The following is a 16,618-nucleotide window of genomic DNA, read 5'->3' as shown; positions in this document are numbered from 1 at the left end:
AGTAAAGAAAGGTGTTTGAAAATAGCGGGGAGAAAAGGAAATGAAATATAGAAAAGTGAATAAAATTTAGAAAAAGGTCAAAGAATATGGGAATGAGCCTAAGAACCTAGCAGAGTGAGTTGATGAGGTCCCCTTGAGGAGAGTGGAATGGTAGAGAGGAAAGGGCAGGGCAGACCATGATATCTTCTCGAGCACTATTTATTCCTACTTGAGTCAATTGCCTATGCTCCTTGATCCTCAAGTTTTGCTTTTGTATAGTAAGGATAATGATATAATAGGGATAATGATATCTGCTCCTGATGATCATTATGAAGATTGTTTTAAAGGTGTATTAAGGATTTCTGTGCTCAGTAACTAATGTTCACTAACCTGTACAAGGAGATCCACTAGCGAAACTTGAAAATTCAGTGAGCAATAAGAGAAGCCTTATTACAGAGTCCATTGGCAGAAAGTCTGCATTGAAATGGGTTGGGCAAAAGCAGCAATTTATTCATGTCTTACAAACATGGTCTTACAAACATCATACAGAGCTGGCACAAAAGAACAGACACTGTCTCGTACACCATGCTTCCTTCCAAAACACTTCTATTGAGTTACATCAGAACAAGTCAATTACTGAGTTACACAGTTCTTCAAACATGTATACCTCCCCATTTGGGTGGTGAGATTTGCTAATCAGACAAACAATTAATTTACATGTTTAATACAGTGCAGGATTTGTAACAGGATTCAAGATATTCACATTGATATTGTAATACATTCTAAAACAGTACAATTTTCAAAAATGATGAGATTATGTATTAAGATCTCCCTGCCTGTTTCAATTCCTTTGTTGTATTTCTTCTTTCTTAAAACCAGTTGCAAATAGTTTCACTCAACTTTTCACACTCAAAAACACTTTAAATTTTAAAAGCTAAAAACTATTTACAAATTTTCCATTTTAATTTTAAAAGTGTTTGTTGTTGGTTTCATTGCTCCATGTTAAAAAAAAAATCACCCTCTTCCAACAACCACACCTCACCTGCTACCACCATTAACTTCTGGCTGCTGTGAGAATACTTAGAATTGGCCCCTTACAACTTTTCAGAGGTCCAAAATATATTCTGTTCCATGGCCCATGATACCAAAAGCATATACATAAAAAGGCCATTTAAGTTCCCCAAACTACACACCAACTACAGTTCATTTCATGTTGCTTTCACAGAAATGCTGAGTGGAGTAAGATGCTATGAGGTGACTTTGTAGTGAAATGAAGACAATGATTGGGAAATATGCTTGTTTAATCCCAAAGTCATTTTAAAGCACAAAAAGAGGTTGACTTTTAATCTTTGTACATACAGAATGTAATACATTTTCTTTACATTAGGCATAGTCATAAAAAGCATGTATAAGTTGTTTGGAAAATGCATTTTTCATAGAATTTACAAACACTGTGATATCAAACACATTCTCAAAAACTGCTAAAGTACTGACACAAAACCTGACTCAAATTGTAAATTTTTCAGTAGACTTAATTTCTAACTTGCATATTTAATAATTCAACTGTACTCAAGTTCCACTCATACTCCTCTAAAAACTCAAATATAGTGACATAACTCTCAAGTTAATTCTTTCCAAATAATCACAAGGTACTTAATCTAACAGGTTCAGAATGAATTTCAGAATCCTGGCAATGGAAAATGATACAAGACACAAGTCTGTAAACTGCTCTATAGACAACAGCTCAAGACAAATTAGCCTAGAAAAGATAGTGAAACACATTCTGTGTTGTGCCAATTTGACAGCCTAAGTTTATTTTCTGCGAACATATGTAAATTATATTAGAATTTCTCTTGAACAATTTTGTAGTCTTACATTTGTTTATTGGTTAAGTAACACTTTTTATCTGGCAATGTAAAAAAACTTCACAGTCTTTTCAAGTAGTATCTTAGTCTTTTCTGGGGAACAATAAGTTAAATGAAGATGTAAGTGGCCATGTCCACTCTGGCTACAAACGGTGACCCTAAAAGTACACTTGCACACTGTACATATTTCCTATAAGAAAATTGCGCTTCTAACAGGATTTCTTTTTGAAATTTCTTTCTTTATCAACTAACTAATTCAACAACTTCACGAAGGTACATAGGGGTTTCTCAGGCCACACTGAGGCTTGTGACAGGCAGTGAATAATCCAAGGCCATGGTTCTTATGTGAGGTTATATTTTACAAAATTTAGACTCACATGTAACCTTAGGGGGAAGAAAAATCATATTTCAGCCACAGTGTTCTCAACTCAGCCCTTTGATAAAATAATTTCTCAGCTTGTTCACTGTCCTTTTGAAATGAATCTGTTACTCTTATGATAAAATTGCATCAAATAATTACAAACCAAACTGAAATGACCAGATACTTTTGTATGCAGGACAACCATTTGCACATGACATAATTAATAAATACAAACTAGAGAACATTTCTTTAATATCTTTGGATTTAAAGAAAAATTGATTTCCCCAACCTGAAGATAAATGGATAAATTTTCACAAGGCAAGGCATACTTTTTATTTTTAAATCTTAACAATCACATGAACTTTTTGTGACATGTTCCAATGAGATTGTCACATTTATAATTTGGGATTCTGGCACAGAATTCACAAAATGTCTGACTATTCCTATTTATATCACTGGTAACCTGAAGGAAAAATTGAGTATCTTATGAAAATTTATCCAACTCTTCTAATAGGGAAATTATCATGATACCCATTTGAAGTTACTTCCTGGTCTACTAATTCAATCCATTTATAACAACAACAACAAAAAAAGATAGCTTGGTTTCACAAGCTTGCAATCCAATATGGAAAGAAAGAAAATTTCTCCTTGCCTAGTAAAAATCTTTAAGTTCCAACTTACAGCTAGGATGCTAACCATCACAGAGCACATGCCACTTGGCAATTTGTCTCCTGGGGTAGTCACAGATCTCTTTCCAGTGCTCTCCACCAGTTCCTTCTGCTGCTGCACCCAAGACTAACTGCCCGATCACCTCATTTCGGGACCCCCTTTCAGAATCCAAAACCAAAAATTCAACACTTATATCTTCAAGACCCTCACAAGGAATATCAAAGACAAACAGCTCATTGAACACTGCATTGGGGGTGCATTTCTTCACATGAGTCTTCTTCTTGGAGATTCTCTTTTTGGCATGGTACAGGTTCACTTTGACATAGGGATCTGCAATAGAACATAACAGGCATTACAATGGGGAACTGGGCTAGAGAGTTGATATCAACATAACAGTGCCCTTAGAGATCATGGCATGCCAATGAAATGTGGTTACCATGAAAATAAGTCAGAACAAAGGGAAATATGGATAAAGCTTGACTTTTCTTTTGTCAACAGAATTGAAAATAAGGAAGAATATGCAAAATAAGAGAAAACTGTTCTAAATCAGAAAATAGGAAAAAAATAATGGTAGGAAAAGAGGTAACACAAAAGGAGAGAAAATAAAATGTTCTATGGACTCATTCTGATTACCAATAACTTAGTGTAGAAAATAGGGTAGAAGGAAATTATATATATTAGACAACATCTAGGTTTATTGACTTGTATGACTTTGGGTAAGTCTCTATTTCCCTGACTTTTGGCTGCTTTTTCCAACTAATGAGGATGTAGAGACCACAATGGCAATGGTCTTTTTAGTTTTAACTTTACTGAATTTCTTTAGTCACAGGCTGGATTTGCTTTCTGTTTCCCAGTGTTGAGCTTCTCTGTGTCATTGATAATATGTGGATTTTAAGTTAATGTTATTTTATCACAGTTACTTTTGCCTTTTTCTGATGGCAGCATACAAGTCAATTTCAGCTTCCTAATCTAATCTTTAAAGACCATGTTTTCAACTCCCATCATTAAATAATAATAATAATATTAGATGATATTTAAAGAAGTACATATTTCTAGCTCTCACAATGCCTGTCAAGATGAATAGCATTATTTCCAGTTTCTACAGTGTTTAAGAAACATACCCAATAATATTTTGCTAAGGGATGAAATTAGGACTTGAACTCAGGTAATTTTAAACCATAGCTTATTTTGTTTTTCATTGCACTATACAATAAAAAATTGGTGTTTTGCTTAGTTTTTGTAAAGTTAGTCACAAAACTAAAAGCTAATTTTTAAAGCAGATACATAAGGAATTAGAGGAAAGATAAAACAAGAGAAGAGTAAGAGTAGGTGGTGGGCTCATTTGCAGTAAAATACATTCCACTCATACAATGAACCTGAGTATTTCAGAAGCATTCTTACCTGAAAGTCCGGACACATCAGATTTAGGCAGATGTCTAGCTTTTAAAACAACCACGGTTAGAGTATTTGTCGTGGACTGATAGCAGAGAGAGATCAGTAACTCACCCCTTCCTGAAGACTTCTAAAGAAAGAGAAATGTAATATAAGTATTTCTATTATTTTTTAGCTTTGAAGTTTGCACTTTCATTCAAGTTTAAATAGCATTGTCATTTAAGTGTAATCTTCTTGGTTATTTTTATTTTAATATGCTAAGGAATCAAAGTAAAAGCTTTTTGTGCAGTATCATCACTGCTTGAAAAACAACTGCCTGCCATCTTGTGGTCCTATTGGGTACTACAGAATGTTTCACTTTGCAATAAATTGGCCACACCCATCACTTAGCAATGTTTAAAGGATATTTAAATTATATCTTACACAGAATTATTTTTGATTTTTGCTTTTTAATAACACTTCTACTTTTGAAAGTTATTAATAGTAATAAAGTTTACCTAAGTCTTTGCATGAGTATGTGTAGGGTCAAATGACTCTATATATACTCATGCAAATAATTAGATAAGTTTGATTTGATTTCAAATTCTTTAGCACTGACATATTGAAATTTGAATTTAGAACAAATGAGATTTATTTGGATCCCAACTACCTTCCTAGCCCAAAGGTATAATGGAGTTAAAATTCTCTGCCTCTTTCCCAACAGCAAGTTTCTATTTAAGCCAAGGAATGATTTGATTTCAAGTATTGGAGAGAATTGATTCTGAATTTTTAATACATTGTTTTTGGACAGTATCATAGCATCCTTCTTTTGATGCTACTTAGATTTTATTTGTACTTTAAAGACAATGGGTAAGACATCCGATAATTCAAAGTAAAATTTTTGACTGAAAGTAACAAGATATTAACTTGGATTTTTTTTGTAACTAGAATGATGGCTGACACAAAACTAAAGTGCAATATATTTATACAAAAGCTAACATGGATCAGCTATATGAGTAAGCACTCTAAGGAGAATCAAGGTAGGAGACAAATCCTTATTCACACTGTGCCACTAAGCCAGCCAGATGTCTCAAACAAGCTGTGGAATGTCTCTGAACCTTGACCTTCATTAATTTCAATGAGAGGATACAGTCAAAATGAGCTGTCAAGTTATTTTCAGCTGTAAAACACTATGTGGTTAAAAAAAATAAAGTAGCATATTTATTGATTTTTATAAATCATTCTATTATAGAGAGAAATTATTCTGAAATACCACTATTGAAATCAATTTTCAAATTTAAAGTGAAAATGGGTTAAATTTGTTTAATGATATCTTATTATTTTTAATAAACCCAAAACTACTAGAGTAGTATAACTACAAAAGCAGAGGAACTCACTTCCTAGTATACAATTTAGAGATTGACATTTATAATTGAATATGATGTGATACCTCCTCCTTGAAAAGCAATTCCATGAAAGTCAATACAATTTCCAAATCCTCAGGAAGAATTGATTTAATTTTATATTTCAATTTTAAATTCAATTATGCTGACCTTGAAACCTCTTTGTTAACTTGATTATGAATAAGAAATATTCACCTGTATATTAAAGTAGCAGTGTCTGTCAAAATATTTATAATTGAGATTAACAAATTTATATGTGATACCTAAATATCCTTCTATAAAGAATGTCTATTTACTTTATGTCATTAAAACAATTTGAGTATTTCAGTTATAGATTAAATTTTATTTTGTCTGTTCTATTCCCTTGCTCTCCATTTGATTATAATTAATAGTAATTAAACATGGTAAGGATGACATGTACAAGCTTATCATATTAATGAAAATTCCTTAGACACAAAAAAAGCTACATAAAAGATTGTTTATAAAAACATTAAGCACTGAAAATAAATTACCCTAACATTTCTTTTGATGATCTCTCTGTTCATTAACATTTTTCCTTCAGATAATTCAATTCCCGATAGAGGAATGAGAACTTCCCCAATGATATCATCTCTTGAAAACCTATCAAAACTCAAAATTGTGAAGTGCAAGGCCAATTCTTGGATTTGGGTATAGGGGATCCCATAGAATGTAAAGGTTTCATCAAAAGCTGGATCCAAGGTTTTTCTCAGCACTCTAGTTTTCACTTTATGCTTCTTCTCTGGGAGGATCGTCATTTTGATATATGGGTCAGAGGTCATCGACTGCTCATCCATGGCTGGCAAGCCACGGGCTTCCTTTATATTGACCACAAATGCTTTTCTCTCGAAGTTGTATTCTAAGGAGAAGAAGAGCGTTCCCAGCTTCTCTTCTTTCTCTTCTGAAGAAAGGGAAGTGCTGGACTTTAAACTATCAGGGGAAACTGCCTCTTTTTCCCCTTCTAAAATGAGCTTCGGGGTTGCATTCTCCGCATCAGAAGGGCTGCCAGCTTTGAGGTTGGTTTTGGGAAAATTGCCATTGAGATCTCTCTTTTCAAGATCCAGATGTAATGAATTCTTTGGCACAGCTGGTTTATTCTTTACTTCATTTTTGTCATCTGCTCCAAACTTCTTTTTGCTATTTAGGTTTTCAGGGTAAATGTCAACTCCCTTAAGCACATGCACAAACTTGTATGGAGGAGTCTTGTTAGACTTGGATGATTTTCTCTGACAGCATATCCATGCAAAGAGAGAGACTGTGAAGACCAGGCCAAATGCACTGAAGATCCCCACCACTGTGGGGATTTCATCTGAAAAATCAAATGACCAATGATATACATTAAAGAAGCAGAGCCGGAGATAAGAGCCTTTTGAAAAGCCTAATAGAGCTGGCAATTGTTATAGGTTGGATAGATTGAATTACTTTCCAACTGTTCTAGGTATGAGTTAAGCACATATTTCACAGTAATTTCAGGTGTAAATAGATCCCCACAGGAAAAAAAACAAAAACAAAAACATAAAGTTTGGTAGAAACTCTTTCATTTCAGTAGTTTTTCATTATGAAATGAAAAGATGAAAATGGTCCTGAATCAGATACGGAGGAATGCTTAATGACTCTGACTTATCTTCCTTTCCTCAGACAACAGCAGGCAACTACAGTATGATGGATCAGTACTAATTTCATTATTTTTTAATTGTCATTTTGAGGCTTTCCAGAGCATCATTTCTTACTGGAATTCTAAGTAGTTCTTTATGTACAAAGAATTCAAGCAGCAAACATTTAGGAACTCAGTGGTTCATTTAATTTTAGGAAATTGTGAAACAGTATTTACCATTGCCACAAACTCATTAAAAATTTTTATCCCCATTGTGAAACAGTGGTAAAAAATATACATATATTAGAGAAAAAACAAAAACAGAAGAGCAACAGGGTACCAATATTATGTAACCTATAATACTACCATTCACTTTTATGACAACCCAAAATTTCTCAAACACCGAATTATACAAAGTATAAATTAATTAAACTTAAATAAGATAAAAACAGAACAGTGATTATAAGTGAATCAGCATTCCTTGACATGTAATGAGAACAGTGAGATTTAGACTTCAATTTTATCTATAACTGTGTTTTCCCCTAGCACATGGCATAGCAAATGATAATCAAACTGAAATTGTCATTATTTTCTCAAATGATGGCTCATTAAATTACTGACACTAGGTAATACTAATTATGCTTAAGGTTTATCCTATTTTATATGTAAGCATATTTCTTGAACAAATAGTTACACTGTGGAAGTAAATGCAGTATTACTACATCTGTACATAGTGAATCAATAGAGTCAATGCTTAATACAATCAAAGTGAATATAACTACTGTAATATTATATACATTTAGTTCCATTGCAATATGCTTTTTATTCTAACTAGCAAATAATAAAGTTGAAAGTTTCAGTCCAGAAAGGGTTAAAACTTTTCTAAATAACCACAAGAAGACCTATCTTTTGTTACTTTCCTTCCCCATCCCCCTAAATCTTCTGCCAATCTACTTCGTAATAACAAAACTGAACTCAAAGAATGTAAGGTTAAGAAAAGACAAAAAAAAAAACTGAAGAAAAAATACAATAAAAATCCTGTATTTTAAAGTACAGAAACTGAATCATGTAAAACAGTGACTACTACAGATAAAGCAAGAGCTAAAGATAATCAGCTAAACTTAGTATCAGCTTTTCAGTTTTTCCTTCTATTCAAGTCTTTGTGAAAAAAAAATGCACCCACATTCCTGGACTATAATAATCCAAGGCCAGGGAGCCAAAGCAAAGTCATGAACTGAGACAGATCTTTAGCCAAAGTAAGAACAATAAAAACAGTAGAAAATCATTTCTTTTCTAAGTAGACTGATAGTCCATGCTAGAACATATTTTCACTAGAACAGTCTCTAAAAATTCCTCTGTATTAGAAAATCATTCAGGTTTCTAATGAAGAACTGGGAACCAAAGTCATAACAAAATAAACCCAATAACCCAAATGGAAGGCTGGGAAAGAAATTCATTTTTGAATATAGTATCACAAATTGTCCCTATTTAGTATTTATGTCAAATGGTAAACATTTTGTATAACATGGAAACACTTATGTACTCTCTATGTATTCTCTACTGATAAAGTCTTACAATACTGAAAGCAAAGATCATAGTTATTTCACTCAGATTAATAACAATTATCACACGTCTATAGATATCACTCCTCTTCACAAACTTCTATGAAATTTCATGATTTAATAAATACTTGTAAGTAAAATTCTGACTTTTTGCCTTTGGAATATACTGGGATCTAAAAATAGTACTTTTTTATTGTAAGAAGTACATCTAATTTTATGTACTAAAACCAAAAACTTGGTGTAAAAAAAGGGAAACTGAAATGGAAAATTGGATCCCTAATTCAAGTAGCTTTTAGCTAATTGTGCAACCTGCAATACTTCCCTCATCTCTCTGAGCTTCAGGTTAGCTCAGCAGGGAAATGAAATGGGCTGAGCCAGTTCATTTTGAAAGTCTCTTTAACTCTGCTACCATATGATTCTGTCTTTCACTAGCAACATATTTCAAAGATACAAGAAAATCATAGCAGAGAAAAACATCCTTATGGTACACCCTGTAATGAAATATGCATTGCCAAACCCCAATAGACAAGTTGCTTTTTTTAACCAAGATCAAACCTCGATGTAACCAGAGATCTATTTATCTTCTCCTAATAAAATATAGATTTACCTACAAATAAGAATCACCTACAAACTAGATGAAACCAAGATGGGAAAAACAGACCCCTTTTTCTTTACTCAGTGCATGCTGCTATATACAGAGGTACCTGAAAATTTGAGAACTTCTTGAGGGTAAATTCTCCCTAACAGAAGACAATTTTAAGGAGAGAGATAGCAAGGAAGGGAGAGAAGCCACAGTAATAAGCCACATTTGCCTGTTTGCTATTCTCATTTTCCTTTTAAATTAACTACCTAGGAAATTTGTATTCAACAACCAGGGAAAAAATAAAGGAATAAACAGCCCACCCCAGAGTATTCAAGGAACAACCGCAGTCATAAGTTCAGTAACTTGCTTACCAAATTCTTCCCGGCTGGTGGTGATCGGAGCCATTTTTTACTGCGTGTTCTGTCCGAGGTGCTGAAGGGAAAACTGCCTGGCTGGAATCACTTGCCTGGATCTGAAGCGCCGGCTTTTCGAGCGCTGAAAACAACAGCGCAGAGCCCAGGGGACCAGCTCCCGCAACAGGGAGGAGGCAAAGAGGGAGGTCCACTCGCCCTCGCACAGTGATTTGCCACCTCTGTTCCTGTTTTGGCTCTTCTGAGAAGCTCGTCTCCGAGACTCCAGACGTGGCTGGAACCCGAATTGACGCAATCCTGACGCTACAGGGCTGAAATCAGCACCTGCCCCGCTCCCCTCCTCCCTTCAAGCTTTCCTTCTTGCTTCCTCCCTCCTCTCTTGAGGATTCAACACACGCTCACCAATTATTTTAACTGTTGGACCACTAGAGATTAGCTTTGCTGTTTTGTAGGGGCTCAGAGACACACCGAGATGACCCCGGAAACTGATCTCTGTCAGTTCCTAATATAAAATCTCCTCATCACCTAGATGAATAAAAAAATGTTTCTGAGTTATCAGAATAACGTAATCTACAGAGGAGAAATTTCTGTATCTAGTGACTCATTTTAAGATGCAAAAACATATTTTCTTGCTTTTTAATTTTTTCTTTGACATGTTATACATATAATACTTATTACATTTAGAAAAATCCACTGCAAATTGATCCATTTAATATGATAGTTGTCCAACTACAGTTCTTTATGTTCTAATGAATTATTAGTCTAAATATTTTGCTGGCACTGTTGTTCCTTCCTGATCTGTCAGCTCTCTTCCTTTTAATATTTGACCAATTAAAGTACTTAGGAACAAATGGGAATAATTCCTTGGATATTCAGACTCTCTCAGTTATAACTTTTGCATATAATGAGACTGCTTCTGAAATGAAATTTATGGTTAAAAGACCTGACTTTTAATACGTTTGTACAAAATAGTTACAATAATCAGACCAACATCTAAAATAACATTGATAACATTAGTTATTTCAAAGGAAATCATTCATTTTTCTAAACTGATGATATTCTCGGAGGTGAAAAACTGGAAACAATATGGTGTCAGATTCTGATTCATTTGAATCTGAACAGTGTGCCTTTCTAAAACAAATGCTTAGCAGTTTTTCAAAGGAAAGAAGTCAAGCTGTAACTCCAACTGTCAATTATTGCTCTGCAAAGAAATTCTTTGCTCTGGAGTTAATAAGCAAATGACATTCAGTGTGTGCTGGGATGTGGGAGAAGGGATATAGGGTGAGTCTCAGAAAGCTACTGTGCAAGTGACAGGTTCCTGCACATTGGCTAACAGCAGCCCAAAGCATCAGGGCTGTATCTGGGGAGAGATTGGCTTCAGTTCTTTGCATCATGGAAAATTTTATAAGCCAGTCTCTTCTTTGCCTTTCTATTTGCTCCCACATACTTGGCATTTGAGTGTTCCTCTAACAGATTTTTTTTTAACTTTATATCTTCATGCTATGAAAACACACAAACTAATTTGCTGTATTTAATTTTTCCACTGGCAGAGTCTGTGGTTCTGTCTTTATCATTTCACTTTATTCAGATTACCTATTTCCTCAATTATGCATGCATACATCTGGTGGGATTGTCCCTAGAAATAAATATCCATTAAGTTAAAGAATAAGTGACATTTATTTGTGTTGTGTATCATAGGTAGACCAAATACATGGTGTGATGTTTGCTAAAGTGTATATTTTCTAGCTAAGTTATTGCTAACATATGGTTAAGCTCATTTGTCATAAACATAAATACCTTATGTATATGTTCTATATAAATTAGTGTCTCATGAGTTTTACCTTCAGATGGTAAAATGTTACTATCTGTAAATTGTACAGATTGCTTAAACTCTATTTCTATGGAACCCACCCCATCCTGTGCTGTCTCACATCTTGATAACCTTTTGCCCAGAGCTAATGCTATTATGAACTTAGTAACTATTTCATTGCTTGCTTTATAAGCAAACTGAAAAGAACTGTTATTAATTAAAATGTCAGAAGTTTCCCTCATTTTCATTTGATGAATAATAATTTAGTTATTATCCAATCTCTTTAGACAAGCTTCTAGCAACACCAGATGAGGAGTGGGCAGCAGACAGACCCCACACAGAGAAAAACCTTTAAGTTTCTTATGATTGAGATTCACACCCTACCACATTATTGAATTATTCTTTTTAGATCCATCAAACAAATTATCAATTCACTGACTGCAAAATACTGCTCTAGCAGGGGAGACTTGGGAGGAGGAGTTGTTGCTAGGTAACCAGTTTTTTACCACCCAAAACACACAGCCTCAAACAAGTTCTTGCTTTGGCAAACACAGACCATTCTGTGCAGGCGGCGGTATTTACTTCAGAATGATTCTTTCACTGTTAAAGTGGTTCAACTTTTACATTACCTTTTTTTTCCCTATTACAAATGTCTATTTATAATTTGAGGAACAATTAACAGAACACTTAGTTTTAAGAAATTCAGTTTAATTTGAAAGCTATGGATGACTAATTATATGATTGCTTTTATTTTATAATTTAATTTAATTAGTATGTATTTTGATTTTTAATTATCAGTTTATTTATGTTATTTATTAATAGCATTGTTCAGTCTATATTTTCTCTGTTCCCTTCTTCAAAAAATATTATGGTTAATGTATTTAGAACCTCATGCTAAGCAAAAGATAATTTCAAAAGGTTTTGAAAACATTAGTATGATCTTCAGCAATTTTTAGTAATTCCTAGATTAGTAATAAAATATTATTTTACTGGTATGTGGGTGGAGTAGACTGAAGTATCTCATAATGGGAAATGCATAATTGTTTCACTGTTTCTTATTATTATATTATGAATCCTGGCTCTAATGCTAATGGAATAGATTTATATTACAAGCACACCCAAGTAAAAATCCTGCAAGACAAACGCCTCCTCATTTGGCATCACAGAAATCCCTTTACTACATTTGTTTTTCTTCAACATATTCAGCATTTCCTATGTGCGTTTAATAGTTTGTAAATGACAGTGAACCCAAACCACTAAATAAATAAAGCTTATATTATTCTTTTTTTATTTTCTTTCAACACATATTAAACATGTATCACTAGATTTTTTGCTAAGTGAGGGGTTTATGTTTGTCAAAATGAAAATAAAATGATCTTTGTCTTCATGGAGCTTACAGACTATAGAAGAAATTGACAGCTTTTTCTCTAGAACTAGAAAAACACTTTTAGATCATAATTACATGCATTTTTTTTTGGCTTGTACTTTCTACAAACTCTGGTCAGCACTATTCTACAGCCATCACATCTCTCTTATTCAGTATACTCTTATTGACCCTTTCTCCCTGACTATGGATTCCTTATGATTCTTACACTGATTGCATTCCTTCTTTCCCTGTATCTACCTATAAATTCTTTATACTTTAAGAATCAGTTGAAGTTTCATTTGTACTATGAAGTTCTAACTTATTAGCACTCATGGATTTCTTCTGATTTAAATTCTTATAAGACTATCTCTAGTGAAGTCTTTTAAGTCAGCTTGACATATCCTTGATCTACATAACAACAATTCCCAAAAAGATAAACCAAAGGCCTTCATTAATGCTAACCCCCAATATTCCACAAGATTCTTATTTGTCTTTTATCTTCTCTGTACTATTTTTTAAATGACTCCTGTCTCCATTTTATTTTTACGTTTCAGGCCTGCCTTCACACTGTGGCCTTTGAATCCACTTCTCAAATTGCTAGGTCTTGGTATCTCAACAAGAATTTGATCTAGAACCATTCTAGAAGATTTTTTTCTTTCAGATTATCTTGAAGGTGTTTCTTGCTAGCTCCTCTCTCACCTTTTTCAATCTATTCCTAAGTAAGATCTCTCTAGCCTTCCATTATCACTAAAAAAACTGGAATTGGACAGAGCAGAAGTATACTAAATTATTCATTTTAGGTAATGGAGATGTAACAAATGTTTTATTATTAGACAATATTTACTTTCAAAACATAAACCCTGGTAAAATTGGTATGGATAAAAGCTCAAAAAATTACTGGATTATATATAGTCTTGCACAAAATAGACAGATATAACAAAAAACAGGAAGCAAAAGTAAGGTTAAAAGGAATCATAAAAATAATACAAAAGAAAAACAAGCAGATAAAGTGAGTAAAATCTAATCATCTAAGTAAGCATAGAAGATTTACAAATTCCAAGGTAAAAGGCCTTACATAGAGTTAAAAAATAAAGTTTAACCATATGCTGCTCACAGTAAAAGTAGTTAAGTGAAGTGGCCAAAATACTTAAATAACAGAACGCACAATGATTTATTAAACATAGAGGAATGAAAAAATTAAGTTTGAGTTAAAAAGTTAAGAATAAAATTGGCCAGTCTTGGTGGCATGCCTTTCATCCCAGCACTTTTGGAGGTCAAGGTAGGCAGACTGTTTGAGCCCAGGAGTTCCAGACCAGCCTGGCCAACGTGGAAAAGCCCTGTCTCTGCAAAAATTACAAAAAATATTTGGGTATGGTGACATGCCCTTTGGTTCCAGCTACTTGGGAGGTGAAGGTGGGAGGATCATCTGAGCCCAAGAGGCCAAGGTTGCAGAGAGCCGTGATGGCTTCCCTGCACTTCAGCCTAGGTGACAGAGTGAGACCTCATCTCAGGAAAAAAAAGTTAAGAATAAAACATCAAAATAAATAAAATACACAATTTTACAATGTGAAAGTATATACCGACAATAAAAAGGGAACTGTTTTTAAGGCTTATGTTCCAAATAGCTTACCATCAAATGCATAAAGCAAAATTGTGAAAAATATTGATGAGAAATATACAGCAACATGACTGCTAATTGCAGAGATTATTACTTCTTCCAACCACTTACAGACCATTTTAATTGAGGTTTGGGCTTTTTTTCTGGGATGACAAAGTTTTACCATCATTTTTTTAAATTCAAACTGTAAAATTCAAGTTATTTTCAAGACATGGAAACTCTTAGAGAACAGAGGTATTTCCTCAAATATTTATTGTAGAATTACTAGGAAGTCTAAGAAAAGAGAGAAGATATTAAAATATAAAATATTCTATTAAAAGATATGGATCTAAAAATCAAGAAACTATAATCTTCAATGATTATATAGAACACCATTGAAAGAAGTAGTGTGTGTGTGTTTGTGCATGTATGTGTGCATCCAATAAACCAATAAACCAACAATCTCCTCACTAGCACGTGTAAATAACAGAGAAACTTTTACACAGGGTCAGGAGGTCCATGGTGGATAATATACATGGCAGTATTGTGGCAGCAGGAAGTTGAAGGCCACCTATAAATGTCCACTGCAATATGAATGAATAAATTGAGTTAGGATTCTTTAATTCTGAATCCTATATCTATATCTAAAATACTTATATATTCCAACATACTGATATCATAAAATATTACGTTAAAGAGAGAATTAGAGTTATGGAAAAATACTATTTATGTTATAATGGATTTTATTTGTGGCAGACCTGCCAAGAATAATTAGAAAGCCATATGAAATGTGTTTGAAAAAGTTAGTATTACAGCATTTATGAATTGATGAAGCAACTAAAGCTTCTAGGGCCAAAATACAAGGGAAACTACAGAGAGGTAAGCTGACATGTTGCAAGTCACTTTTCCTCTCAGGAAATTTTTTGATTCTTAAAAGAAATATTTAAAAAATGGAGAAATCAGAAAATGAAACAGGCTAAAAAATAGAAATGCAGTAGATATTTTACCAATCTCATAGGACTGAAGAAGTAATAGAGTTAGGAAATGCCTAGGGAGCTAGGAAAAAACTGGCTGGAATCCTCAAAAGGAAGATGATACAGAAATGGTTGCCATCCTCAGTGATTTTTAGACCCAGGACATATACTCAGTATTTCAACTTTCAACTTTCAGATGAGAGGTTTAGAAGCTAAGCAGAAAGTCACTGAAAAAGCAAAATGATGGCTTCAGCTGACTCGTGGTGCTGAGGGTACAAAATATGCCATATTGTCCATCAATAATAAGAACTCTTAGTAATCTCCACAGGCTCTAGTTGAGACTACTGAAGAACTACACCAAGGATAACAGATAAATCAGTAGTAGAATGAGCCTTATAACCCTGGCTCCATGTAGCTTAGTTCCTGAGTGGATAAATGTAATATATTTCCCCACAAAGTCATTCTACCAGGGATATTCAAACTCATTCTGAAAAAGATAATATCATCTATAGCTGTTACAATTTTTTATATACAATTTCTAGCATACAGTTAAAAAATATCAAGGAGAAAATATGCAATAAAAATAGATCCATAGAGTAATGACATAGATAACTGTCATTAATATTGATGAGAAAATAAAATAAAGTTATTGACTAGAGAATTAGAATTTAGAAAGCTCAGAATAACATGCTAGACCTAGAAAATACAGTTTTGTCCAAAATAAGAAATAAGTGAACATAATGAACAGAAGACTGAATAAAGTAATAAAGAGGATTGGTGAACCAGAAGAAAAGTCTATAGATAATATCCAGACTAAAATGAAGCACTGAAAGTATGGAAAATTCAGAAAACAGTTTAAGAGATATAATGAAACATGGTACACAGTGGTAGCAGAAGTACAATCTGGCAACTCAGAAGTGAGGGAAAGACAAAATGAGGTAGAAGCAATATTTGAAGAAAAATAAATGACAATGAAATTTCTCAACCCAATGAAAAAGATCAGTCCATATATTCAAAAGGCACTAAAAATTCCAAGCAAGGTTAACAGAAAATCACATAAAGCCTCATAGTTAAATGACTAAGACCAAAAGGCAA

The 16,618-nt window shown here is 33.5% G+C and overlaps 1 protein-coding gene across 1 annotated transcript; it reads right to left on the bottom strand.

The window, feature by feature from the left end:
- Positions 1–464: 464 nt before the first annotated feature.
- On the bottom strand, positions 465–10,123 carry SYT4 (synaptotagmin 4). Its single transcript, XM_012440878.2, has 4 exons — positions 9,777–10,123; positions 6,161–6,975; positions 4,276–4,396; positions 465–3,204 (listed from the first exon to the last, which is right to left on the bottom strand). Exons 1-4 carry the CDS (start codon positions 9,808–9,810, stop codon positions 2,897–2,899), a joined length of 1,278 nt encoding a protein of 425 aa, XP_012296301.1. The 5' UTR covers positions 9,811–10,123; the 3' UTR covers positions 465–2,896.
- Positions 10,124–16,618: the final 6,495 nt, after the last annotated feature.

Source organism: Aotus nancymaae, unplaced genomic scaffold (assembly GCF_030222135.1).
Source record: "Aotus nancymaae isolate 86718 unplaced genomic scaffold, 86718_ANA_hifiasm-v0.15.2.pri h1tg000020l, whole genome shotgun sequence".
In the NCBI taxonomy this organism is placed as follows: Eukaryota; Metazoa; Chordata; class Mammalia; order Primates; family Aotidae; genus Aotus; species Aotus nancymaae.
This window is presented reverse-complemented; position numbering and strand designations above follow the sequence as displayed.

Bases quoted from the DNA above. Each gene is read 5' to 3' on its own strand.
- SYT4 (XM_012440878.2), bottom strand. From the start codon at position 9,810: ATGGCTCCGATCACCACCAGCCGGGAAGAATTTG. The intron at 6,976-9,776 runs GTAAGCAAGTTA...TTGATTTTTCAG, and splicing joins CACCAGCCGGGAAGAATTTG to ATGAAATCCCCACAGTGGTG. The intron at 3,205-4,275 runs GTAAGAATGCTT...GTTCTATTGCAG, and splicing joins TGATGTGTCCGGACTTTCAG to ATCCCTATGTCAAAGTGAAC.